General features: G+C 58.8%; 1 protein-coding gene across 1 annotated transcript in view; it reads left to right on the forward strand.

Moving 5' to 3' along the window:
• Positions 1-6,325: 6,325 nt before the first annotated feature.
• LOC120394813 overlaps positions 6,326-27,408 on the forward strand; it is a 96,491-nt gene continuing 75,408 nt past the window's right edge. The window contains 2 exon segments of the mRNA XM_039518960.1: positions 6,326-6,420; positions 10,439-10,708. Coding sequence (XP_039374894.1) covers positions 10,543-10,708 — 166 coding nt within the window. The 5' untranslated portion in view covers positions 6,326-6,420; positions 10,439-10,542.

The raw sequence follows: 27,408 nt of genomic DNA on the forward strand, positions 1-27,408 counted from the left end.
CTCCCCAAAGGGCCGACTCGCTCCAGTGTCTCGTCTCTGCGGGGGCCGCGCTGCCTGCATCAGGGACGGGCCGTTCCCCTGGTCCAGCAGCAGGAACCGGCACAGAGCCCGGTGAGCAGGCAAAGACCGGGGTGGGGGAGCCCCACAGAGGGGAATTATGGGCTACCCCACCCCCGTCTGAGAGGCAAATGTGCCTGCTTGGAAAAATCGAATCCCAAAATGGTGATTTTCAGAGGAAAAGACTCTGTGCTCTGGTTGAGCTCAGGTCCGAGCTTTGCCCTGAATGTTGTGTGTCAAACCCCCCAAATTCTGCACAAAGCTGAGCCGCTGAGTCTCAGAATCTCAGCACGTGTGTAATACGGGAGCGTGTCTCTGTGGAGGAGGAATGGCGGAAGGCCGAGGACCTGTCCCTCTCCGGCCCTGGCTCCGGGAATGCAGAACTGTTTTTTTTTTCCTTTTCAGTTCCAACTTTTTGCTGGCTTTGTATTTTTTTAAAATCATTTTCAATAAGACCAGGAGTTTTGCAGACAGGATCAAATGTTGTCTGGGGCTGACCCAGGACCTCCAGTGTCTCAGGTACTGACAGACCTGCGGACTGCATCTATTTTTGGATCCGAGGGCTTTCTGAGCCCAAAATTACAGGAATGAGGAGGTCCTTTATTTGCGTAAAGGGGTCCTAATCAGACCCCACTGGGTGATGCCAGTTACCTTCACTTCTGAAGTGGACTTCACTTCTCAGGCCGGCCTGGCCTGCACTGGCTGCTGGTCTCCGGCCCTGCCATGTCGCCACACCTGTGCCTCATCCACCCCCCGCTGGCCACCGAGGGGTAATATCCAGCAATGTGGGGTGTCGAAGATCTGACACCTACAAGCAAGTCACCGCTAGCTGGCCTGCAAAGCCATCAACCTTAACACACGTGGGCTGACAAGGCCCCCGGCTAATCACAGCCCAGCTGGCTGAATGGACCCCCGAGAGTCACGCTGAAACACCCAGCAAAAACATCCGCCTCTCTGGGTGTTTTCTAGTTCTCATTAGCGAGCGCGGACGCCTCTGGCTTAGCGTTCTGGCCTGTGTGTGTGTGTGTGTGTGTGTGTGAGAGAGAGAGAGAGAGAGAGAGAAACCTACAGAATCTATATGAGCACAGCACCTATAGAATAGCTGCTCAGATCCTGACACCAGCCCTAGGTCACACAGCCTCACTATTGGAAAGATCACATGCGCAGGTATTTCAGGGTTAGCACCTGCACATTTAACCCTGTGAAGTCCTGTTGTTTTCACTACGTTCCTCGTCTGAGCGTTCAGCGTAACCGGGCGTATTGGAATGTGACTCTGTGTGTGGGGGGGAAGAGATCGGCTGTTACCGAATCAGCCATAATCCGGGCAGGTGCCTTCATGGCACTGACAGCTCTGCTGCCGATGTTCACGTCCCCAGGGAGCGATCGGACCCTCCCTCTGTCAGCTCTTGGGCTGGAACCGAAACATCCGGCTTGGCCTTGGGGATGCGCTGTGCCTGCGGGGCTGCTAGCGACCCAGATCCGCCGCCTTCCCGGAGTGCTACGTAGCCCTTAGCGGGGGCTGTTAATGTACATGGGATGGTTTAGTGAACCTGCCTGAGCACAGTAAGTAACTGGACGATTTCATGTTCTTCCATTTGCACATATTTTGCTCAGCTATTGAGCTAATAAAACACAGACCCTGGAACCGTGGGTGTCTCGGCTGTTTGTTCCCCAGACGTGAGGGCTCCGGAGGAGACTGAGTCCCCCCCGAGGGCTGGTCCCTAGAACTGCCCCCGCGTCCCCCAGTGACGGGCACCAGACCTGGCAGCTGCCAGCTGTCGAGGGAAAGTTGACCTGTGCGATGATCATTTATTTCCCTCAGCAACGTGGATCCAGAGCGTTGGAGGCCCAGGGTGGTGGATACCAGCCGGTCAAGCCAAAGGCTGACCAGCCCCCCCCCGCCCCGAATCAGTCTGTGCCCCTCACTCCTCCAGCCCCTCGGTTAGTCACTGGCCTGTGCCCTGAGCTAGGGGATTTATATCTGTTATATCTTTGAATCCCGGCGTACAGCTAGTTGTTCTGAGTGTGCCTGTGGCCTTCCAGTGGTTAGGGTGCCAGCCTGGGAGACCTGGTGCTGCCACACGCTTCCTGGGTGACCCTAGTCTCTCTGGGCCTCAGTTTCCCCATCAGGATAATAGCCTGGCCTGTTGCCAAGGGGGCATGAGGATAAAAGGATTGTGAGGTGCTCAGACATTGCAGCATTAGATAGAAATGTTCTGACTTGTTTGGTATCCTTCTTAGCTCTTGCCTTTTATATCATGTGGCAGGGAGTTCCACAGGATAACCCATTATACAGTATCAATTTTTAAAATAATAGAATAGACTGTAGTGGCAAAGTGGAATTGTTGCAGAACTCCGGGCACCACATTTTATGGGTGCAGAGTTTTCTAGACAGGAGAGCATGGTGTCCCTTCCCTCCTTGCATCAGATCTAGGGTTGCCAATTTTGGCTGGACATATTCCTGGAGCTTTCATCTTCACTGAAAGGTTAATCTTTAATTCCTGGAGACTCCAGGCAAATCCTGGAGGGTTGGCAACCCCAGTCAGACCCTGTGGTGGGGTGGCTGCCCCACCCCCATGCAAGAGGGGCTAGAGCAGGCCAGAGCAGCTGCACAGGCCGGAAGCCAATCAGAGAAGGGCCTACTGAGAGCCAGTCAGGGTTGAGATTGGAGCCAGCCAATCAGGGCTAGGCTAGGCCCTATATAAAGGCTGTCCAGGGGCACAGCAGTCTGTCTGTCCCAGATGTTCAGGAGGGGAAGGTCTGTCTCCAGGGCAGGAGACCAGCACCTTGGACAGAGCAGTGCTGGGTGGGCTCAGGGGGAGCAGAGTAGGGCTCTGGCCCAATGCCTGCCAGACTGCGGCCCTGATAGGAAGGGCCTAGAGGGTGTGAGGGGTTGTTGGACAAGGGGAGAGGAGGGCAGAGAGGCTCCCACTAGTGGGTCCCTGGGGTGGGACCCAGAGTAGTGGGTGGCCCTGGGTCCCCCCACTTCCCCTTTGTACTGCACCTGGCCATGCAGTCGGGTGGCTGAGGCAAACTGCAACCGGCCCGAGGTCGTGGTTGGCCACTGAGGCCAGTGCAAGGACTGTTGCTAACCCGGCCCGGAAGGGGGTGAGGATGGATGAGGGGGCACTGCTGGAGGGCAGTGGCCTGGAGGAGGACACCGCCGAGCGGGGAGCACCGCAGGTCCAGATGCCAAGGGAGGAACAGATGATGGATGGGACACCGCCAGCAGAGGGTGCTCCCCGTGGACTGAGCTAATTCCCAGAGCAACCAGCGGGAGGCGCTGGGGTGGTGAGTCCCGACCCTGTCACAGACCCATACACCCCTGTGGCTTGGTATCCCCACACTCTGGCCCGTCCCAGCCCAACAGGCCCATCTGGCCAAGCCCTATAAATGGGCTATTTCTGCCCCCCCCCCGTGCGGGTCAAGGGGTCACGCTCCTTCTGCCCTTGTGACCGGCTCCAACCGCCTCGCCCCGCGCCTGGGTGATTTCTCGGAAACCAGCTGAGATCCCGGCAGGGGGCGCTGCAGCCTCATGCTGGCGCATGCCCCCGCCCCCCAGGCAGCCAGCCAATGGGGAGCAATGGAGGTGGGGACCCCCCTGCCCTGTGGGAAAACTAGAGGGAAAGGGGTGGGCTCCTCCCATGAAGAGCAGGGGGTGTGGCCTAGCTGCTGTAGGAGGCGGGTCTTGCCTCACTCCTACCAATCAGGCAACTAGGGGCGTGTCCGCTTGCCCCGAATGGGGGGAGAGGGTGGGGATTCGAAGGGTGGCAGCTGGCGTGGGCAGCCCAGCCCGGCCCTTGGGCTCTAAGGGCAGTGGGGCGGGCGGATGAAGGCGACTCAAGTGGCTTGGGGCAAGAGCAGGACGGGGGGGGGGGAATCAGTCTGCCCCTTCCTGCTGCCCTGGGAAGCTGCGTTGGGGCTCGGCCCCCGTGAGTGCCCCCCCGACCACCCCAAGTGGGGTGAGTCCCAGATGGGGAGTGTAGCGGGGTGGTTACCCGCTCCTGCCCCGACGGGGTTAAGGCCGGCCTGGGAGAGGGCTGGGGCTGGGGCTGGGAGGAAAAGCCCAGGTGCTGGTTAGGAAATCCGGCACAGCTGGCCCCAAACAGAGCACAGCAGGCCCTTATAAAAGGCTGCTAGCTTGGCGCTAGAGCAGGGTTCTCAAACTTTTGTACTGGTAACCCCTTTGCCTCTGTGTGCGACCCCCACCCCCCATATATAAAAAGGTGTGGTTAATGTATAACACCATTATAAATGCTGGAGGCAAATCAGGGTTTGGGGTGGAGGCTGACCGCTCACGACCCCCCCCCATGTAATAACCTTGTGACCCCCCCCGAGGGGTCCTGACCCCCAGTCTGAGAACCCCTGAGCTAGACAGTCTCTCTCTAGGCTGGGGGAGAGCAGGGCCTGGCTGTCGGTAGCAAAGGGACCTGGGAGTGAGGCAGGGCTGGGGAAAGGCCAGGGGAGCTCCAGGCTGGCGACCACCCCCCCCCAGGCTGCAGGCCTGGTCCTAGGCCCACCCCTGAGGTACTGGGAGGCAGGAAGGCAGCAGCTCCTACCCCCTTGCCTGTGATGACTGGCTCTTACACTGCAGCCTGCCCCAGGGAGCGGGGGCTCATTGGTGCCTGGCAGTAGCCACCGGCTGAGGTGAGGTGGGATTAGGGGGTCCCCAGGGAGGGGAGACCCTGAGAGTGAGGGGTTACTGCCAGGGGCTGCACCCCAGATAATGGGGCACTGGAGTCCAGGGAGGGCCATGGGGGGCGGGGAGCAGGGCAGTGGGACACCGGCCTGCAGAGGGTGCTCCAAGGCTGAAAAAAGCTAATTCCCAGGACACCAGCAGGAGGTGAGTCCCGCACACCTACAGGGGGGCTCCCCTTAGCCTGGCTCCCCAGCCCAGGAGAGACCGGCCCAGGGCAGGATCCGATCCCAACGCCCACAGTGACTGTGCTGCAGCCCGGGGCAAACAGCACATGGCCCAGAGCTGCTCCCACCCCCACCAAACCCAAAATACGTCCCAGAAATGTCAACAGCCAAGTGCTTGTAAAGACAAAGAAAATACAGGGGTTGGGTCATTGTTGCCTGCCTGTGCTGAGAGCAGGGGCTGGGAGCCCGGACTCCTGGGTTCTCTCCCTGGCTCTGGGAGGGAAGTGGGGGCTGGTGGGTTTGAGCTGGGAGCCAGCAATCCTGGATTTTGTTCCCATTTTTGCTGTTGTCACACAGCAGATCAGTCCCTTTCCTCCCTGTGCCTCTCCCCACCCATGCAATGGGGCAGTGATGCTCTAGACACGCTGGGGATTGTTGGTGTTGTCACTCACCACAAAGGGGGGCTGTGGTGTTTAATTCATTACATTAATAAAGTGCCTGAAGTTCCCAGCATGACAGACCCATTCTTGGGCTCCAGACCCAGCTACATGTAAACTCTCTGGCCTGGGAGCTGCAGGTCAGATGAGATTAGCTAACGGTGCCCTCTGGCCTTAGAATAAATGTAAACACAAATCTCTAGAGGGGGCGCTGGTGATGGACAGAGAATTAATTTGTTGTTAGTTATTTGCTGTCCTGGTACCTGAAGCCCTGGGGCCAAGTTCTTGGCTGGGCCAAACTCCCACCCAGCGACTGTAGCGAGGCCGAGGCTGGACACTGGCTGTTCCCAGGTGGGTGCCAGTGTCCCCCTGCCAGGGCTGCCCCCTCTCCTGACTCTAGTGTGGGTCTCGCTATCACTGGTGTTTTCGTAAAGCCCCAGCTCCTGGAGTCACGTGAGCGGGGGACACTCTCAGCTGGTGTTAGTCAAAGGGACGTTTCTGCCCTTGTGGTTGTGGAGAAAAGTTTGAAGTTGTGACCCAAGAGCGCCCTGCAGGCAGGGAGGGGCAGAGGGTGGGCGGGGCCTGAGGGTGGGGGCGTGGCGCTGCCTGGGACTCACTGCCCAGGGGGCGGAGCCTCAAGGTGGGGGCGGAGCACTACCTGGGATGGACTGCCCAGTGGGCGGGGCCTCAGGGGTAGGGGCGGGGCGCTCCCCGGGATTCACTGCCCAGGGGGCGGAGCCTCAAGGCGGGGGCGGAGCGCTACCCGGGATTCGCAGCCCAGGGGGCGGGGCCTAGGGGTGGGGCGGGGCTCTGCCCGGGGTTCCCCGCTGCGCTCATCCCTGCTGAGTTTCGCTTCGCCGGGTCCAACCTGCCCGGCCGGGTTCTGCCCAGCGACCGGTGACGCAGCCGGGCCTGCGCGCGGCTATTGGCGGGGCCGGCGGGAGCCCGGGACGGGGGAAAGGGCCCGATTCCTGCGGGGCAGCGGGACACGGACCGGGCGGTGATGGAGCTGCTGGTCCTGCTGGTGCTGCTGGGGCTGCGGCCAGCCCGGGAGGCGGCTCCGGTCAGTGCGGGGGTCAGCAGCGCGGGGCTCTGCGTTCGGACCGGAGCTGGAGGCGGGGGGGGGGTCCGGTCCGGGTCTGTCCCGGATCCCCCCCGGCGGGGGCTGGTTCTCGGCCTGTCGCGGGTTCGCGCCCCCAGACTCCTGGCCCCGCTGTGCCCGGCGCTGCGCATCCCAATCACCCGGCGCGGCGCGGGGGGCTCTGGGCGGGGGGGTCGGACCGGAGCGGGGGGCTCACAGGCGGGACGGGGGAGGGTCGGTTCTGGTTTGTCGGGTCCCGGCCCCAGGGACCCTCCCGGCCCGATGGCGCCGATCGGTGACTAACAGGATTTGGGGTCTGGGGGGGGGTCCCCGCTGCCCGCCCTGCCCCGGGGCTGTGGGGAGACCCCACCCCAGGCGCTGCCAGGCTGGGTCCTTCCTGGGGGGCGTGGAACGGGCTTTCCTCCCCCCCCATCCCTGTCTGCAGAGCCCAGGGGGCTAGTGACGGGGTAAATCTCCCCCCGCCCGACCCTGGGTTTAACCCGTGTCTAGACCTGAGCGGGGCTTGGCCCTGGCTAGGTGCGGCCGAGGCTGAGCTGGGTCCGCACCAGGCCAGCCGCCCCCAGGGCAGGGATGGGTCTGTAAGTGGGGATGAGGCTTTAGAGGTGTCGTCCTAGGGAGCGGATCTGTCACCGCCCTGCACGGCCTCTGGCCGTGTGCCCAGGGCAGAGTTGAGGTGGGAGCCCCAGGATCTGTGCGTTAATCAGGGCTCAGTTTGGGGGCGAGTGCCCATTGCAGAGCCCAGACCAGCTGCTGCCTTTGTGCTGTTGGGATCTCCTGGGATTGCTGGGTGGGAGCTTCGGGATCCCCACGGGGTGTGGGGAGAGGGGCGGGGGCACGTCCTGCTTTTCCTGGAATGGACGTGACTCTCCCATGGCCCGAGCTGACTTCAGTACCGGGCAAACTGGTTGAATAATAAAGAGCAATGTTGTCAGACACACAGAGGAAGATAATTTGTTGAGGAAGAGTCAACATGGTTTTAGTAAAAGGAAATCCTGCCTCCCAATCTACTCGAGTTCTTTGAGGGGGTCAACAAGCACGTGGACCAGTGGGATCATAGAGTCATAGAATCTCAGGGTTGGAAGGGACCTCAGGAGGTATCTAGTCCAACCCCCTGCTCAAAGCAGGACCAGCCTGGGCTTTGACAAGCCTGACCTTAAAACCTCTAAGGAAGGAGATTCCACCACCTCCCTAGGTAACCCATTCCAGTGCTTCACCACCTTACTAGTGAAAAAGTTTTTCCTAATATCCAACCTAAACCTCCCCCACTGCAACTTGAGACCATTGCTCCTTGTTCTGTCATCTTCTACCACTGAGAACAGTCTAGATCCATCCTCTTTGGAACCCCCTTTCAGGTAGTTGAAAGCAGCTATCAAATCCCCCCTCATTCTTCTCTTCTGCAGACTAAACAATCCCAGTTCCCTCAGCCTCTCCTCATAAGTCATGTGCTCCAGCCCCCTAATCATTTTTGTTGCCCTCCGCTGGACTCTTTCCAATTTATCCACATCCTTCTTGTAGTGTGGGGCCCAACACTGGACACAGTACTCCAGATGAGGCCTCACCAGTGCTGAGTAGAGGGGAATGATCACGTCCCTCGATCTGCTGGAAATGCCCCTACTTATACAACCCAAAATGCTATTAGCCTTCTTGTCAACAAGGGCACACTGTTGACTCATATTCAGCTTTTCGTCCACCGTAACCCCTAGGTCCTTTTCTGCAGAACTGCTGCCCAGCCATTTGGTCCCTAGTCTGTAACAGTGCCTGGGATTCTTCCGTCCTAAGGGCAGGACTCTGCACTTGTCCTTGTTGAACCTCATCATATTTCTTTTGGCCCAATCCTCTAATTTGTCTAGGTCCCTCTGTATCCTGTCCCTACCCTCCAGCGTATCAGCCACTCCTCCCAGTTTAGTGTCATCTGCAAACTTGCTAAGGGTGCAGTCCACACCATCCTCCAGATCATTAATGAAGATATTGAACAAAACCGGCCCCAGGACCGACCAGCAGGGCACCGCTTGATACCGGCTGCCAACTAGACATGGAACCATTGATCACTACCCATTGAGCCCAACCATCTAGCCAGTTTTCTATCCACCTTACCGTCCATTCATCCAGCCCATACTTCTTTAACTTGCTGGCAAGAATACTATGGGAGACTGTATCAAAAGCTTTGCTAAAGTCCAGAAATAGCACATCGACTGCTTTCCCCTCATCCACAGAGCTGGTTATCTCATCATAGAAGGCAATTAGGTTAGTCAGGCATGACTTGCCCTTGGTGAATCCATGCTGACTGTTCCTGATCACTTTCCCCTCCTTTAAGTGGTTCAGGATTGATTTGGTGGATATAGTGGATGCGGTGGATATAGTGTACTTAGATTTTCAGAAAGCCTTTGCAAGGTCCTCACCAAAGGCTCTTAAGCAAAGTAAGCTGCCAGGGTAAGAAAGCGCTGTCATGGATCGGTAACTGGTTAAAGGATAGGAAACAAAGGGTAGGAATAGATGGTCAGTTCTCAGAATGGAGAGAGGTAAATAGTGGTGTCCCCCAGGGATCTATATGAGAACTAGTCCTATTCAACATGTTCATAAATGATATTTACTCCTTCTCATAACACGAGAACTAGGGGTCACCCAATGAAATTAATAGGCAGCAGGTTTAAAACAAACACAAGGACGTATTTCTTCACACAACGCACAGCCAACCTGTGGAACTCCTTGCCAGCCAAGACCATAACCGGGTTCCAAAAAGAACTGATAAGTTCATGGAGGACAGGTCCATCAATGGCGATTAGCCAGGCTGGGCAGGGATGGTGTCCCTGGCCTCTGTTTCCCAGAAGCTGGAAATGGGCGACAGGGGATGGGTCACTGGATGATTCCCTGTTCTGTTCACTCCCTCTGGGGCACCTGGCACTAGGCCAGAAATTCAGTCAGTGGAAGTCACATGATTCAACAGAATAAACATCTGCTCTAAAAATGAGAAGAAAAAATTAGAATTAAGAATTCAGGGAATCCCAGCAGCAGATAAGACAAGGTAGGAAACTGATTAGAGGCTCCATGCAATCAGATACAGCGATAAGGGATTCTTTGTTTCTGGGGGGATCTGTGTAAAATGTTTCACTGAATTAATTCTCAGGGATTATCTACACTGGCTCTAACTTGAAAGTGCTCTAACTTGCTGGCTCAGGGGTGTGAAAAATATCACACACACACACACACACACACACACACACACACACACACACACACACACACACACACACACACACACACACACACACACACACACACACACACACACACACACACACACACACCCCAACCAGCGAGTTTGATAGCGTCAAAGTGCTCGTGTAGACAGGCTCGGCTCCCAGGGCTCGGCGCTAATCCCCTCGTCGCGGTGGATTACCAGGAGCGCTGGCACCCGCGGCAGTGCTTTGAAGTTTGTGGTGCAGACAGAGCCTCGGTCGGTGAGATCAGACAGAGGAGCAGCAGTGACCCGGCAGTGGGATGCCTGTGCCTTTAGGAACCCAGCCCTGGGAAGCCGATGCCGAGAGGTGCTGGCTGTGAGAGGGGAAATAAAGCCCCTTTGCCCCCCACCATTTTTGCAAACACTGGTGTCAGTCCCACTGGGTAACTGCTGCCCACTCTGCCCCGGCCTGTGCCGGGTTTTGCCCCGTCACCCTCTGCCAGCGCCTCCCCCCGAGCTGAACTGCTCCTCTCCCCAGCCCTGCTTTTCCTTTAGCCCCCTCCTAATCCTGCCTCCAGCTGCCTGACCCCCCTGACCAGGCAATTTCTGGCCACCCCCCTGCTCCAATTCGCCCCCTTTTTAACCCCTGTAAATAGCAGTCAGCAGAATCCTAGGGCTGATAAGGGCAGGGCGAAGGGCAGTGGCTTCAGCAGATGTACTGAGCATGCTCAGTACCGTAAGTAGGAGCAATATAATACACTGCACCAGCAGCTCTGACCCCCCCCCCCAATGTCCCCGCAGACCCAGACCCGCACGCGCTGCGCTATTTCTACACGGCAGTGTCGGAGCCCGGCCCGGGGCTGCCCCCGTTCATCACAGTCGGGTACGTGGACGATCAGCTGTTCATGGACTACGACAGCGAGCGGCGGAGCGCGGAGCCCCGCGCGGAGTGGATGGCGCGGAGCGAGGGGCCGCAGTACTGGGACGGGCAGACCCAGGGCTTACAGGGCTCACAGGTCGTGTTCCAGGTGGACCTGGACACCCTGCGCGGGCGCTACAACCAGAGCGGGGGTGAGTGGGGGCCGGTCACTGCCCCGGCCGGACACGGGGCTCGGGCTGAGCGGGGGGGACACAGAGGGGGTCACAGCCGGGTGGGGGTGGGGGGTGGGTGTGACTTGGGCGGGGGGGACAGGGCCTCACAGCAGGGTGGGAGCGGAGGAGGGATTCACACGGGGATTAGGGTCAGGCAGGTCGGTGTGAACACACAGCTCCCGTGGGGTATGAATGGGGGGAGGGGATGGAGGCACCTGTGGGGGGGGTAGCATCGGGGTGGGGTCAGTGTGAACAAGGGCACCTGACAGGTGGGTGCTGGTGTGAATGGGGGGGAAGGGACAGAGGAACCCTGGGGGGTGGCGGCGACAAGGGGATCAGTGTGAACAGAGGCACCCGAGGGGCTGGAAGTGGGGGGCTGGTGTGAATGGGGGAGGGGACCGAGGGACACTCACGGAGGGCAGTGTGAATTGGGGGAAAGAGACAGGACCCATGGGGCACTTTCTCACGGGGTCACTGTGAACGTGGGGGGCAGAGGCACTCGTGGGGGGGGCTGCAGGCTGGGGGGGTTCATGTGACAAAGTGTTTGACACCCTCCAGCGTGTGAATCTCTTGCTGTCCCCTCCCAAAACACCTGAGATGTCTCCTACCAGCCCCACTTCCAACCGCCTCTGCCCCCCAGGCCAGGTGTGGTAAGTTCCCAGGCAGAGCCGCACAGGTGTGAAGGCCAGAAGGTCCCACTGGACCTGGCTAGTCCAGCCTCCTGGTCACCCTGGCCAGAAAATCCCACGTGCGGATCCTGCATGCGGGGGCTTGTTCCTCCCTGCTGGGACAGCGCCACTGTCGGACCCCCAGCGTGTGGGGGAGCTGGGGCAGGGTCTGAGCCGTCTGGTCTCCAGTCACAGACACCGCGGGATGGGGAATCCCAGTATCGACAGCCCACGGCTGGGCACTGGGACAGTTTGTACAGGGGCGGCTGAGAGCCGTTGAACCAAACTGTGACCCCTGGGTACGGTGGGATCCACTTCAAGCCAGGGGGTGCGGCAGCCCCCCCAGCACTCCTAGTTCCAGCTGCTGTACCCAAAGTGTTCAGAAATCAGGAGTCCGGCTCCACAAATCCGGAGTTTGGCTTAAATATCAGAGTTTTGTGGTGATTCTATTGGCGGTTACAGCAGAGCCCCGTGTATCCGATCTTAGCTGGGAACTGGAGCGAGATCAGATCATCGGAAATTCAGATAATGGGGAAATGCAGTGTGGCAGGGCCAGCTAGCGGCCACAGGAGAGAGCTCCCGCTCCTGGCCCTGGACTCCTGGGTGTCCGGTTAATGCAGAGAGCTGCTAATGGTGGGTCGGATAAATGGGGTTCTGCTGTCTCTTTATTTGCCTCTGGTTTGTGCCTTTAGGGGTCAAATTTCCAGGCTTTTCTCTGCCGCCAGGAGAGCTAGAACTTACGGCTGTAAGGAAGCGCTGAGATTCCCCCTAATCCCAGGACTCCAGGCGCTGGGGCTTCGCCAAACCCACCCAGTGTCCTGAGAGGCACAGTACAGTCAGGCGAGCGGCAGCCCTGTGTTCACCCAGCCCTGGGGAGAAGCCGCTCAGCAGGGAGCCTCCCTAGGAGGAGTTTTGTCTTGTCTCCCGTCTGAGTTTATCGAGGGTCGGTTCCTCTCCCCTGCTCAGAACCAGGGTCTGACATCGACTCGGGCTGGCGGGTCGGAGAATCAGCCCCTGTGACGTGCAGAGACTGCCCGGCTGTCTGACTGCTGGCAGCACAAACCCCAGCACGTGTCCCCCCGGGTGAGGCAGGTTCCCCTGCACGCTATCGATAGAGGGGTAAAGAGCCGTTCTCCTGCTGGGTCCCTGGGGGGCTGTAGCCCCTGGCCTGGCCCCGGGATTGTGCTGTCGCGCGTTGTGATCCGTAAGCGTTCAGTGCCGGGCGCTGCTGACTGTCCCGGGGGGGGGGGGGGTCTCTGCTGCGCTTCTCCCCCTGTGCCTGCCCTGCCCGTCCTGAGCAGGGACTGTCGCTGCCCGGTCCCGTGACTCCCCGGGTCCGGGATACCGGCCTGTGGCACTGGCCCCACCCGGGAGCGTCCCCAGCCCCTCCTGGTACCCCCCCCCCCAGCACTGAGAGAGCAGCCGTGAGAGCGAATCCCCACCCTGTCCCTGGCACCAGGGTCCGTGTGCCCCTGCCCCCGACTAGCGACAGGGCGGAGGGCTGCCCAGTGTCTGCCCCCTCAGCGCTCCCTCTCTGGGGCTGGTTTAACACCCCCCTCTGCCCCCCGACCAGTCTGGCCCCTTGGTCCCTGCTGGGAGACTGGGCAGCCTGGCCTGCTCCTACGGGCACCGGCCTCCCCGGTGCTGAGAGAGGGGCTCTGCGGCCCCCCCGAGCCCTGCGCTGGGGGGCTGCTCCTCTGTCCTGCCAGCCCCTCCCCAGCCACTGCCCCGACCCCCCTCCTGCCCCTCTCCCCTGTATTGACCCCCTCCCAGCCACTGCCCTGCCCTGCTCCCGCCCCTCTCCCCTGTACTGACCCCCTCCCCAGCCACTGCCCTGCCCCCTCCTGCCCCTCTGCCCTCGTGCTGACCCCCTCCGCAGCCACTGCCCTGCCCCCTCCTGCCCCTCTCCCCCTGTACTGACCCCCCCAGCCACGGCCCTGCCCCTGCTCCCGCCTCTCTCCCCCTGTACTGACCCCTCCCCCATCGCAGTCAGGACGTGGGACACCAGCCTGAGTCCTGCACCTTGGCAGTGTTACTGGCAGCTCCGGGTGGCTCCAGACTGGAGCTGCTGCTGCTCCCGCTTTCCCACCAGCAGGGGGCGCTGCTCAGCCCCCGGCTCCCGGCTGTGTCTGTGCCAAACAACTCTCAATTCTGCACACAACTTGGCCTATTTTTTTGTCACAGTAACACAATACAATCCTTCCCGTTTCCATTTTTTTTATTTAGTTCAAAATACCTGTCACTGGTACGTCTCCAACAGGACAGACGAGAGATTCAGGAAACGTTTTTTTAACACCTAGATTCCTTGCTAGGCCTATCGATACAGAGCCCTGAGTAATTCATTTCAATGGCAGTACGGATTTCCGTACCCCCCCCCGAAGCGGTGCGAAGGCTGGCGGCAGCCGGGGTAACGGCAGAACTGGGGGAGAGGGAAGTAGTTGCCGGGCAGGAGCTGGGGAGTGAACCTGGAGGGTTGGTGGGGGTGGCTGGGAGACGTGTGGAACAGGCTGTTTTGGGGGAGGGGGAGATTGTTATGGAGCTGGGGAGCCTCCCCCCTGCAGACCTTGGCTGACCCCAGCCTCTCCCATCCAGTGAGGCACAGCTGTCACGGAGTCCCCGGGCGCTGCTCTGGAACTGCTCCCCACCGAGCCAGGCAGGACTCTGGGGAGCCTCCTCTCCCTCGGAGCAGCCTGTCTGCAGGGCAAGAAGCTCCCTCGGCTTCACCTCCTGGGTCTCTCCTGGGAGCATTCAGCATCCTCTGCCCCACCGTGCGCTTCCCCCAGCGAGTCTGCCCAGGCGGGGTCCTGGGGGGCCACAGGGTCCTGCCCCCCCACTGTGCAGTCAGACGTGACTCTCAGCCAGCCAGTAACACAGAGGTTTATTCAATGCCAGGAACAGGGGCTAACACAGAGCTTGTAGGTGCAGAGAACCGGACCCCTCGGCCGGGTCCATTCTGGGGGGCAGTGAGCCAGACCCCCACGTCTGCCCTCACTCCTTGTCCCCAGCCAGCTCCAGACTGACACCCCCTCCAGCCCCTCCCCCTCTGCTCAGCCCCTTTCCTGGGCCAGGAGGTCACCTGATCTCTTTGTCTCCAACACCTTTAGGTGTCCCCGGCTGGGCTCCTCCTGTCACTGGAGAACATGCAGCCCCTCTGGTTCTGTGTGTGGGTGGGGGTCGGTGTGACGGGGGGGGCAGAGGGACCCTGTGCGGTTGCTCCAGCCAGAGCAGAGCTAAGGGTGGGGGCCCTGTTCCCTCTCTCCTGGCAGGGCAGGTCCCATCACAACCCCTCTGGCTGCAGCCCTGAGTGTTGGGGGCTCCCTCCAGAGAGCAGGGGCTGGGCTGGGGATGGGGGGGGACTGGCCCCCAGAACAGGTGGGGCACTGGGCTGGTCAGAGGGGCAGTGACCGCAGTGTGAGGGGACAAGGGATGGGAGCAATGCCGGGGGTGGGGTCTTTCCCCTGCCACAGCCAGAGCCCCCCCCCCCTCCCTGCACTGGGAAACCCACCTGCCCCCAGTGGGTACATGTGGGGCTCTGTGAGGCTGGTGGGCACAGGGCCGAGGGGACCCCAGGCTGCAGACAGCTCGCAGCACAGGGGCCTGGGGGGGTTAGAGAATCTCTAGCTGCTCCCTGTGGCTCAAACCTTGACCCAGCCCTGGGCCCCGGCTCCCTGTGTTTCAGGATTTCACACTCTCCAGCTGAAGTACGGCTGTGAGCGCCGGGAGGACGGCTCCACCGGGGTTTTCAGTATGGCTACGACGGCGAGACTATATCAGCTTCGATAAGGACCAGGAGACCTGGGTGGCGGCAGATGACGTGGCTCAGATCACCAAACAGAAATGGGAGGCTGACAGGAGCATCGCTCAGAGATACAGAGCCTACCTGGAGCAGACCTGCATCGAGTGGCTGGGGAAGTACGTGGCGTACGGGAAGGAGACGCTGCAGAGGAGAGGTGAGGGGGCACGTCGGACCCCGGGGGGGGGGGTCACTGAACGGGGTGTATCCTCACTGCAGAGATCGCCCCCCCACCTCCATCACGCTGAGCGTTGTCCCTGGCAGGATGTTTCTGTCCCCACCCATTGGGCGAGGCCCCGGTGTTGCTGCAGGAGCCGCTGTGGTCTCCCTGTCCCGTGCCACCCTGTTCAGCGCTGCTCCCCCGGCCGAGCAGAGCCCCTCGGGGTGCCTGTGCTGTGGCCATGGGCTGCGTGTATCAGAACCAGACGTGAGAGCGCGGCTGTACCAGCTCCTGTCCCTCTGGCCAGGCCCTTCAGCTGATGCAGCCCCAGGGGATCCAGCTCAGGGAGTTCCCGCTAACTCCATCTCTCCTTCCCCACAGAGCCACCGCGGGTGCAGGTGAGCGACCGGCCGAGCCGGAACGGGCTCACCACCCTCTCCTGCCGGGTCCACAGCTTCTACCCGCGGAATGTGGCCGTCGTGTGGCTGAAGAAGGGGGTGGCCATGCAGCAGGAGACGATGCAGTGGGGGGTCCTTCCCAGCGGGGACGGGACCTACCAGACCCGGGCCACCATTGAGATCGACCCCAGCAGTGAGACTGATTATACCTGCTGCGTGGAGCACCCCAGCCTGGCGGAGGATCTGAGAGTGCCCTGGGGTAAGGGGGGACTGGCCCTGGGATGGGGAAAGGAGGTTTGGGGGGCGGGTATGGTTGCTCCAGTGGGGGCGGAGTGACTGCCCCATGTAACAGGGGAACAGGGTTTGAGGTTCCCCTGCTCACTGGCCCATTCCCGTTTCAGTGCCCAAGTCCAACGTGATGCTGATTGTGGGTGTTATTATTGAGGTTCTCGTGCTGGTCGTTGCCATCGCTGGAGCCGTTGTCTTCCTCAGTAAGTGCTGGGTGGGGCTTTGATGCATTGTCTGTGCCAGGCCGTGGTGACGTGCCCATCACCCTAGAGCCTGGGCTGGGAGAGTGCTGACCTGCTCTGGCCTGGCTGGGCCCCTGCACCCACCTCTACAGTCCCCGGCGTCAGTGCTGTGTGAGTGCCCTGCTCTGCTGCTGGGCCCAGGGCTGCCCCATGGGGAACATCTCGAATACTGTGTACAGATGTGGTCTCCTCACCTCAAAAAAGATATTCTAGCACTAGAAAAGGTTCAGAAAAGGGCAACTAAAATGATTAGGGGTTTGGAGAGGGTCCCATATGAGGAGAGATTAAAGAGGCTAGGACTCTTCAGCTTGGAAAAGAGGAGACTAAGGGGGGACATGATAGAGGTATATAAAATCATGAGTGATGTTGAGAAAGTGGATAAGGAAAAGTTACTTACTTATTCCCATAATACAAGAACTAGGGTCACCAAATGAAATTAATAGGCAGCAGGTTTAAAACAAATCAAAGGAAGTTCTTCTTCATGCAGCGCACAGTCAACTTGTGGAACTCCTTACCTGAGGAGGTTGTGAAGGCTGGACTATAACAATGTTTAAAAGGGGACTGGATAAATTCATGGTGGCTAAGTCCATAAATGGCTATTAGCCAGGATGGGTAAGAATGGTGTCCCTAGCCTCTGTTCGTCAGAGGATGGAGATGGATGGCAGGAGAGAGATCACTTGATCATTGCCTGTTAGGTTCACTCCCTTGGGGGCACCTGGCATTGGCCACTGTCGGTAGACAGATACTGGGCTAGATGGACCTTTGGTCTGACCCGGTATGGCCTTTCTTATGTGTTTCTGGACGGAGGCCTGAGGCTGGGCACATTAAGGGAACTGCATTGTTTAAACTTCTAAGTAACTAGTAAGGTACTACAGAAGCTGTTCTGTGCAGGCTTGGTAAATCGAAGTATTGGAAGATCCATCAGCATTTGGGGTTTGTTTGCCTCGTTCTAAATGCAGTTCACCCTGATTAAGTGACCTCAGCAAGCTCCCATAGGCAGCACCATCACACAGCTTCCCCTCCCCCTCGCCGCTTAGGGTGGCAGAAACCTGGAGCCAGTCCTGAGCAGCTTGCGGGGGGAAGGGAATTTGATCCACATAATCTGTGCAAAAGCCCCGAGCTGAACTCAGAGCACAGAGACACGTCCTCCTGCCGGTCACAAGCTGGGGGTCGGTTTGCCAGGCCGCCCATCTGCCCCATGGAGGGGAGTGGGGTCTCATAATGCCCCACTTGCCCCAGCCTCTGCCTGCTCATCTGACTCTGTGACGGCTCCTGCGACTGGAAAAGGGGAACTGCCCTGTGACTGACACTGGCAGAGACAGGAGGCAGGATTGTGTCAGACCCTTGGGAGGGCAGCTGAGGCAAAGCCCTGGCCGGAGAAGGGCCCAGTGACCGGTGACTTGGAATGAACAAGCTGCAGGAGAGACGCAAACCCTGCAATACAACAGCCTAAGACCCAACACCACAGGAGAAAACTGCTCTAACAGCCACGCCAGAATCTCCCCCAGAGCAGAAGGGAGTCAGTGGACAGAGATCACGGAGACAGCAGGGTCAACGGCTGGGCAGGGCTCCCCCGACGCCGGGGTCCTGTCCCACGCTCGGGTGTCTGCCCCCATGAAGAGCTGGAGGCAGAATTTTCTCTGATCTATGCTGTGGAGAAAGAAGAAAATCGTTCTGAGGCGGTTTTAGCTGTGGGGGTCCCAGCTAGGGTAGGGGGATGGGAATTCAGCTCTAGGCTCCCCCCGCAGTGTCGCCTATGGACCCCAAACTGCGCTATGCACAGAAACCCCCCAGTCCTGAGAGTGGGACAATGGAGAGAGCGTAACACCCCTACGCAGCTCCAGGTACCGGCCTACATCCCGGCCCCAGAGCCAGGCTAAGGGGCCCCAGTGCATGCTGGGACGCTGGCTGAGCTCTGCTCTCGGGGTGACCTGTAGATGCTGTTCCGGCTCTTTGGGGTTCCCTGGGTTTGGGTGCAGGCAGTGCGTGTCAGATAATCCCGGGGAGCCGGGGAAGGGCGACGGCTGGGGACGGCCTCGCAGATTCCCACACGCTGAGGAACTGTGAGACCCAGAGTAACTAGCGATTGGGGCCCATCTCCAGTCACTGCTGGGCTCCCTTCTACCCTGACGGGGACCCCCCCACGCACCCATAATGCACTGGGGCATCTGGGCCCCATACCCAGGATTTACTCACTGGCTGCCAGAGCGTAGGGGCCTGAAACACAAGCAGAGAATGAGGGTCAGTGCAGGGGAGCAAGGTAACCCCTCCCCTGCAGAGACCCCGACCCCCGTCCTCCGGACACAGGGCTCCCCGTGACCTCGACTGCACCTCGCCCAGGCCAGCCCCACCCCAGTGCTCCCACAGCAACGACAGAGCCCACTCTGCCCCAGCAGGGCCGGGTTACGGTGATCAGCCCTGCCCCATGGCCCTGCCCCACCTCTCCTTGGGGGGCAGTGGGAGGAGCCATTCCCCCGTGGGCTGGCTGGGCCGCCCCACTCCCCAGACCTCCCCACATCCCGGCTCCGCGGACCGGCTCTCACCTGCTGATTTTCTCCTCCACAGGACGACGCCAGCCCCTACGGCTCTAGCCAGAACCAGCACAGCCAGGACGATGGCGGCCAGGACCCCGGGGGGCAGGGGGCCCTTCTTCCCAGGGGCTGTGGGGTGGAGAAGGGCCCAGGTCACCGAGGGGAGCAGCCGCTGGGGCAGCCACAGGCCTTTGCCTTGAACGTCTCCCGAGGGCGTCTGCAGAGACCTGGCCCCAGGGGAGGAAAGGCTGAGCCGGGAGGGGACGGGGATGGGACCAGAGGGCGGGTGCTCTGCCGGGCACTGCCAAATACACACACCACACAGCTACCAGGCCCTTCCCTCGTAACGACGGCAGCCTGTGGAACTCACTGTCACTGGATGCCACCACGGCCAGAAACTTAATGAGATTCACTGAGGGATCGGCCATTTCTGTGGGTCACACGAATACCCAGAGCTAGACGAGTTCACACTGACAGTGGGCAGGGATATTGACCTTCCTAGAACCCAGCCTCACCCCATCTCTGTAATTCCCATGGGGCTGTGCCCTGCCATTCACCCCTCCCTTACCCCAGACGAGCGTGGGCTCCGGCAGGCTGCTGTGCTCCACCCGGCAGGCGTAGCGGTGCCCGTCCTGCTGCGGGGAGATCTCCAGGGACGACTGCGTGTAGTAGGTGCTGTCGGCGTTGGGCAGGATCCCACTGGAGTCCGTCTCCGCCAGGATGTCTTCTCCATCCCGCACCCAGGAGACGTGGATGGGACGCGGGTAAAAGCCCCTGGCGCGGCAGGAGAGGGTGACGGAGCTGTCAGGGGTGTCTCTGCAGGAAACCGAGACCTCGGGAGGCACTGGAAGTAAGACACCAGGCATGTGAGCCACATGCCAGGGGCTGGGACCATGTAACAGACAGAAGACAAAGGCTCCACATTGTGTGGATTACTCAAGTGTGTATGTGAGACCTGATCTGCACCTGTTTACACTGATTTGTAAATGAAGCTAATTAATATGGTGTAAATCCTCTGCTCACACTGGTGGTAGCTGAACTGGGTAGTAACCAGAAGAGGCCTGGGCCCGGCTCTCCTTCGCTGCGCGCGATCACACGCTATAACACGGCTACGTCCAGGCAGGCTGTCACTGGGCCACCCAAACACGCTGCGGTGCGATTCAGGGGCTCAGGGCCAGATTTCCAAACGCCCTTTGGTGCCTCACCCCAGTGATTTCATGGGGAGCCAGGCGCCTCCGTTCGGAAATCCCAGCTGGCCCCTGTCTGCATCGTCAGGCGCTTAAATCCCTTTGTCACATGGTCCCGAGTTCCTGTCCATGTCTCTGCTCTCGGCTGCTGCGGTGCCAGCGCTGGCAAAAAAAACACAAAACAAATTTTTCTTTGTATAGAGATAACATGCATCCCCCTCCCCCACCCCACCTCCTTCACACTCACAAGGGGCTGGGCCTTTTCCACACCAAACATGCCAAAAAAAACGCCCAACCCCCAACCCAGATAGGGAAGTGTGAAAAGTCAGGACAGGGGATTGGGGGTAATAGGACCCTATATAAGAAAAAGCCCCAAATATCAGGACTGTCCCTATAAAATCAGGACATCTGGTCACCCTAAGCCCAGAGCTGGGATGTTTCAGCCCGAAAAGGGAAGTCTGAGGCAGCTGGAAGCTAACGGGAAAGGCCCTGCAGAACGGAGACGCCCAGGCAGCCAGAATCATCTAACAACCCGTCTGCACTAACAATAACCCACAGCTCTCATCTAGCACTTGTCCTCGGTCATTCTCAAGTGCTTTACAAAGGACGTCATTGTCATTATCCCCATTTCACAGATGGGGAAACTGAGGCACAGAGTGTGGGAGTGACTGGCCCGAGGTCACCTTGCAGGCCAGTGACAGAGCTGGGACTAAAACTGAGGTGTCCCGAGTCCCAGCCCAGTGCACTATCCATAGGCCAGTGTTTCCTCAGTGACCGGTTGTCACGGAGTCCCCGGGCGCTGCTCTGGAGCTGCTCCCCACCAAGCCAGGCAGGACTCTGGGGAGCCTCCTCTCCCTCGGAGCAGCCTGTCTGCAGGGCAAGAAGCTCCCACGGCTTCACCTCCTGGGTCTCTCCTGGGAGCATTCAGCCTCCTCTGCCCCTCCGTGCGCTTCCCACAGCGAGTCTGCCCGGGCGGGGTCTTGGGGGGGCCACAGGGTCCTGCCCCCCCACTTCGCAGTCAGACGTGACTCTCAGCCAGCCAGTAACACAGAGGTTTATTCGATGACAGGAACAGGGTCTAACACAGAGCTTGTAGGTACAGCGAACGGGACCCCTCGGCCGGGTCCATTCTGGGGGGCAGTGAGCCAGACCCCCACATCTCCCCTCACTCCCCGTCCTCCAGCCCCTCCTCTCTGGCCTTTGTCTCGTTCCCGGGCAAGGAGGTCACCTGACCTCTTTGCTCTCTCCCACCTTTAGGTGTCCCCGGCTGGAGACATGCAGCCCGTCTGGTTCTGTGTGTGTGTGGTGGTGGGGGGTGTCGGTGTGAAGGGGGGGGCAGAGGGACCCTGTGCGGTTGCTCCAGCCAGAGCAGGGCTAAGGGTGGGGGCCCTGGTCCCTCTCTCCTGGCAGGGCAGGTCCCATCACAACCCCTCTGGCTGCAGCCCTGACTGGGTCAGGGGCCCCCTCCCGAGAGCAGGGGCTGGGCTGGGGATGGGGGGGGACTGACCCCCAGAACAGGTGGGGCACTGGGCTGGTCAGCGGGGCAGGGACCGCAGTGTGTGGGGACCCGGGCTGGGAGCACGGCCGGGGGGGGGGTCTTTCCCCTGCCACAGCCAGAGCCCCCTCCCTGCACTGGGAAACCCACCTGCCCCAGTGGGTACATGTGGGGCTCTGTGAGGCTGGTGGGCACAGGGCCGAGGGGACCCCAGGCTGCAGACAGCTCGCAGCACAGGGGCCTGGGGGGGTTAGAGAATCTCTAGCTGCTCCCTGTGGCTCAAACCTTGACCCAGCCCTGGGCCCCGGCTCCGTGTGTTTCAGGATTTCACACTCTCCAAGTGATGTACGGCTGTGAGCGCCGGGAGGACGGCTCCACCGGGGGGGTTTTTCAGTATGGCTACGACGGGCGAGACTTCATCAGCCTGGATAAGGACCGGGAGACCTGGGTGGCAGCAGATGACGCGGCTCAGGTCACCAAACAGAAATGGGAGGCTGAGAGGAGCATCGCTCAGAGATACAGAACCTACCTGGAGCAGACCTGCATCGAGTGGCTGGGGAAGTACCTGGAGTACGGGAAGGAGACGCTGCAGAGGAGAGGTGAGGGGGCACGTCGGACCCCGGGGGGGGGTCACTGAATGGGGTGTATCCTCACTGCAGAGATCGCCCCCCCACCTCCATCATGCTGAGCGTTGTCCCTGGCAGCAGGGCTGTCCCTAGCTATTCTGGGGCCCTATGCAGCCCCCCCCACGGGGAGGGGAACCCTCTGCAGGAAGGGGGGGGCTGGCTTGGGGGGGAGGGGGAACCACCCCCCAGCACTCACCAGTGGCGCGGCTGGGGCCTGGTCCCTGCACTTCCCGCCGCTGGTGAGTGTAGGTCCGACCGTCCGGCCTTGCTGCGGTTCTCGGGGGGTGGGGGCAGGGCTGGGCAGGAGCGGGAAGAGGTGGGACTGGGGAGGGGCAGAGCGGGGGGGGGGGCTGCGGCAGAGCAGGGGCGGGAGGAGGAGGGGCAGAGACTGGAGCAGCACCGGGCAGGGCACCAGAAAATGTGGTGCCCCAAGTTCCCTGGTGCCCTACACAGCTGTGTCCTGTGTGTGCGGTGGGGACGGCCCTGCCTGGCAGGGTGTTTCTGTTCCCCCATCAGGTGAGGCCCCAGCATCGCTGCAGGATCCCACCCTGCTCAGATCTCCCAGCCGAGCAGAGCCCCTCGGGGTGCCTGTGCCGTGGTCGTGTGTACAGTGCGGCTGCACGAGGTCCCGTCCCTCTGGCCAGGGATGGGGCAGAGCTGTCCCCTGCGGTGCATTGTCAGGGCCAGGGCTCTGCCGGCTCCGGCTGGAAGGGAGAGCGGTGTGTGGTCACTGGGCTGACAGAGGTGTTTGTGTTTTGGGGGGGACGGGGGGACTCAGCTGCCAGGTTTCCCAGTGCAGGGGGCTGAGCCGGTGCCTCCCACTGGGGTTGCAGCCCCCTCGGTTGCTGCGGCCGTGCAGGCTCCAGCTCAGGGAGTTCCCTCTAACTCTGTCTCTCCTTCCCCGCCAGAGCCACCACAGATGCACGTGAGCGACCGGCCGAGCTGGGACGGGCTCACCACCCTCTCCTGCTGCGTCCACGGCTTCTACCCGCGGAACGTGGCCGTCGTGTGGCTGAAGAAGGGGGAGGCCGTGCCGCAGGAGACGATCCATGGGGACGTGCTTCCCAGAGGGGACGGGACCTACCAGACCCGGGCCACCATCGAGATCGACCCCAGCAGAGAGACCGATTATACCTGCAGGGTGGAGCACCCCAGCCTGGCGGAGGATCTGAGAGTGCCCTGGGGCAAGGGGGGGATTGACTCTGGGGTGGGCAGAAGAAGTTTTTGGGAGGGTTATGAAATGTTTTTTTTCTTAATTACTATTATTATTAAGACTTTATTAATATGACTTTATTTTGTATCAAATGAACTAACAGAACTTCATGAGTAAAGTTTTATGAATGAAACAGCGTTCATTCATAAAACCGGCTCTCGCAATAACCCGCTAAATGGCAATAAAGCCGCTCGTTAAGTCCCCGCAGTTTGCGCTTATTGAGAAAGTCCACAGCTGTTCGGTTCAATTACCGTCCGCTTGTTAGAGCCGCAGCTGTTCGGCCGGCTGCTCCTGCATTTCAGTCCAATCGCTGCTTGGATCGCTGGCCCTTGCTGTGTGGGTCACGGTTTTAACATTGTTACCCCTGTTCACTGTTTGCCTCCCAACGCTGTAAGTTGTTCATGACACTTGTTTTGATCAGACTCCATATTGTAACAAACTCCATTTTGAAATGCTCACTCCACTTTGCAAACCCTGCTGTCCCCTGAGTAACTCAGCTCAGGTGTGTGAGTGAGGGATGCAGGGATGATGGAATCAGCCTCCAGCCGCAGCCTGGCCTGACCAGGGGAAGCGCAAACACCAGTGGCTGAAGATGCAGACAACAGCCCTGACCAAGTGAGAAGAGTCACCCCAAAGCAAAGAACAAAGGTGCAATAGAAGGAAGATCAAAGCCAGGTCCCAGGCTGAAAGTCGCCTGCAATGGACGGGTGATCGATCACACCGAGCCCAGAGGCAGCGGGACACAGCAAGACCCAGAGACTCTTGTTCAGACTAAAGCCTATGAAAAGGACGGGTGAGATGGGAGACTTTGGGTAACGTTCTGCTGCCAACATCAAAGGGCGACGCTGCGCACCCGACGGAGACCCAGCTCCTCGTGCTCGGCTCTCCTGGCCAGTTACCACCACGAGCTGCGAATTCAAGCCAAGGACTCGAGCTACGTTCAGGACTGGTAACTACACAGCAGCTGCAGAACATTTGGGAGGGTGGGTATATATGTATTAGGTATTAACAATCAGTTATAGATCAAATTGTGTTATCATAATAAAGGTGGCATCTTACCTTGTCCTCTGAAAAGATCCTGTGTAGTTTTATCAGCATAACATTTCTGGTGGAGAATGCGTTAGGAGGCGCAAGCATAGTATCCATGATTATTATAAACACTGGTGTGCACCCCGCCAACTTTAGTGAGCCTGGCACTATAGGAAAACGATTGGAAACTTTCAATTGATTAACCACATAAACTCTGAAGGAAATAGGAGTTTAGGTTTGGATATTATCACAATAGTGAAATTGCTCCTCTAGGAGTGAGGAGTTTATAGTGATGGATATTTATCAACTCGGATTTGTGTTGTGGTGGGTTGTTGTTCACTATTGTGGGGGAAAACGTTTAAGAAAACACAGGCTGAAGATATCCTTAGAGAAAACCAGAGAACACTGCCTGTTGTACAGGAACCCACACCCTTGGAACAAGTATTCCGGAGGCCGTGGACTGAAGGGGGGCTGGGAGAGGAATGTACCATTTCAGACTTAGAGGATAGGCCTGCACGGTATATAATCCTGTACACACCTGCTGCGACTAACAAGGATTCAGCAGCAGTCTGGCTTTAGTGGGACGCATGCAGGGACTTGTACTCCTGCTTGGCATCCTGCTGAGAGGAGATGCCTCCCTGCATGAAAAACTCACTCATGTGGAGAAAGAGGCAGAAAGATGGAAAGTGATAGTTACAGGGGTGCAAAGCCAGCTAGACCCCCTCAGGAGATCAGACAAAAAGAAAAAAGAGGAACAAGTTGAGGGCGAAAAGGAAAACAGAAAAGGAAAATCCGGTGTTGCAGGGCACGATAAAGAAATTAACCCTAGAACGAGGTAGAGCTTTTCCCGCTAATTGCAGCCGATGCGAATTGCTTATCAAGCACCTTAAACAGAGGCTTGGATTCGCGAACCCCCAGACAGCAGCGGTGACGGCAGGAGAGTGGGACTTTGATCCCCAAAGTGATGATGCCCCTGGGTGGGAGGCTGCCCCGTGGGAATGTAGCGAGGTCAGGGAAAGAGAGATACGGGGCAGCAATTCTGAGCCCCAGGGGCCGGTTGCAGCCGTTACCAGAGTTCCCGTAACAGGAACAGACACAGCTGCAGGGACGAGCACAGCCGCTACAACTGTCCCTGTGTCAGCAGCAGATCTCCAAGCGATGGCAAAAATGCTGGGACCCCTTAGCCGGGAACATTTCCCACAATGGACTCTGCGTGCGCTACAATGGGCAAGCGGAGAAAATGTCACAGTCTCGGAGGTTAAATGCCTCCTGACAGGGAGTCACTGATCGAGTGATAAGATAAAACAGGGAAAATGAGACTTTCTTACCCCTGTTTGTGAGTCTAGGGGAACAAATGGGTCACCCCATCTCATGCTACAGGCAGCCAGCGTGATGCAGGAACCTCGTGAAGACCCCGAAGGTGCCCATCCCGCTGGGGACGAATGCAGGTCATGACAGGCATCACCCGCCCTGAAAACGCACAAGGAGCCCCCGCAGATAACCCTGACGCAGTCGCATACGGCACAAATGCCTTAAGGGACCGTGCTGCAGCTCTTCTCCCTTACGATACCAATAAACTCAGTGTATGGGCGCCTGACCAGCCTGCTAGCACGACCGAGCTCCGAGATCTGATCTCACAGATCATTCTGGCCCCGCGCGCCGAATAAAATAAGGAAAGAGCTCCCTTCGTGGCTGCGCTTCAGCAAATAACTTTCTCAAATGAGAGCGGCAGAATGAGAACTGGGGGCTCCTGAGGTCGCTACGAGGGATGGGGGAATTATAAGCAATGGGGGCATTATTCATGCTCAGACCCCCGAGCTTCTCAAAAGAACCCCAATGGGTCCCAGCGACATGAAGGTGAGGGACAGAATTCCTATCACTCCCAGATCTGCCGATTGACTTGGTGGGCGGTAATGCAACAGGGGGGTGGTTGGGAGCACTGGGATGGAGCCACAACCTGAGATGTTGTCCAGGAAGCCCTGAAAACACAAGAGAATCAGGGGTGTGTAACAAGTGCCCCCCCCCCGCAATCGGAACTAGGGGGCCTGCTGGACATGAGCACCCCACAGAATATAGGAGCGCAGCAATGGGGCTCATTGGTAACATGTCATGGGATTGTGGAGGGTGACGGTACATTTCTGTCCAGCAGGAGAATCACGCTCCTACGCCGGCTTTCATTGATCCCGGAGCCGCTGTCTCTTTGATTAAAGCCACTCCACAAGCCGGGGAGAAAGTGAAGCAGGTCACCTTGAAATCTTTTCAGGGAAAGCCAAGTAGGGGCTGGGAATGGGCACAGGTCCCATCTTCAGTACAAGGCTTTGAAACAAAAGGGAACTTAATTCAGACCCCTGACATGACTGAGGAAGTTATTGTAGGAGCAGATTGGCTGTATCATCATCATCGATTTACCTGGGGGCACAGTATGGAAACTAGAAATCCCCTGTGACTGCTCTGAACAGGGGAAGCAGGATATTATTGTGACCAAAGGGGGAGGTTAACGTGTTGCTGCTCTCGCTACAGAGCAAGACGAGCAGTGGCCTCAGAATTCCCCATGGTCTGGACACGAAGAAAACCAGACTGTGGACAGATCAATGCCTGTGTTAAAATCGTAGGGAATTGGTACCCCCTTAAAACCAATATCCCTCCCCAAAGGAAGCAGAACCCAACTGATACGATGGGAAACTTAAATGGGTCCCTGTATCCCAGATCAAACTGTTTTCTTAATAGCATGTGCTTCATCCCTTTTAGGTGCCACTGTCATCGGATCCTGTATAAGGAATCTGAAGCTCTTCAGCTGATTGTCTCCAACTGGAATATTGGTATTAAACTAATTCCCTCTCACAACCCGTGGAAGCGTTGACAGGGGAACACCGGGGGAAGGTGACTGAAGGACATAACAAAGATGTTACAGTTTGGGGGATTCCTGGCACAATTATTCACCTTGGGAACATCCAATGTGCATTGGGGGATCCAGTGGTTTAATTTCAGCTCTTGGAACCAGATCCAGATGTCACCAGTATCTAACTGTACCTTACATGGGCCCTTTGAG

The sequence above is a fragment of the Mauremys reevesii genome, unplaced genomic scaffold (assembly GCF_016161935.1).
Source record: "Mauremys reevesii isolate NIE-2019 unplaced genomic scaffold, ASM1616193v1 Contig8, whole genome shotgun sequence".
In the NCBI taxonomy this organism is placed as follows: domain Eukaryota; kingdom Metazoa; phylum Chordata; order Testudines; family Geoemydidae; genus Mauremys; species Mauremys reevesii.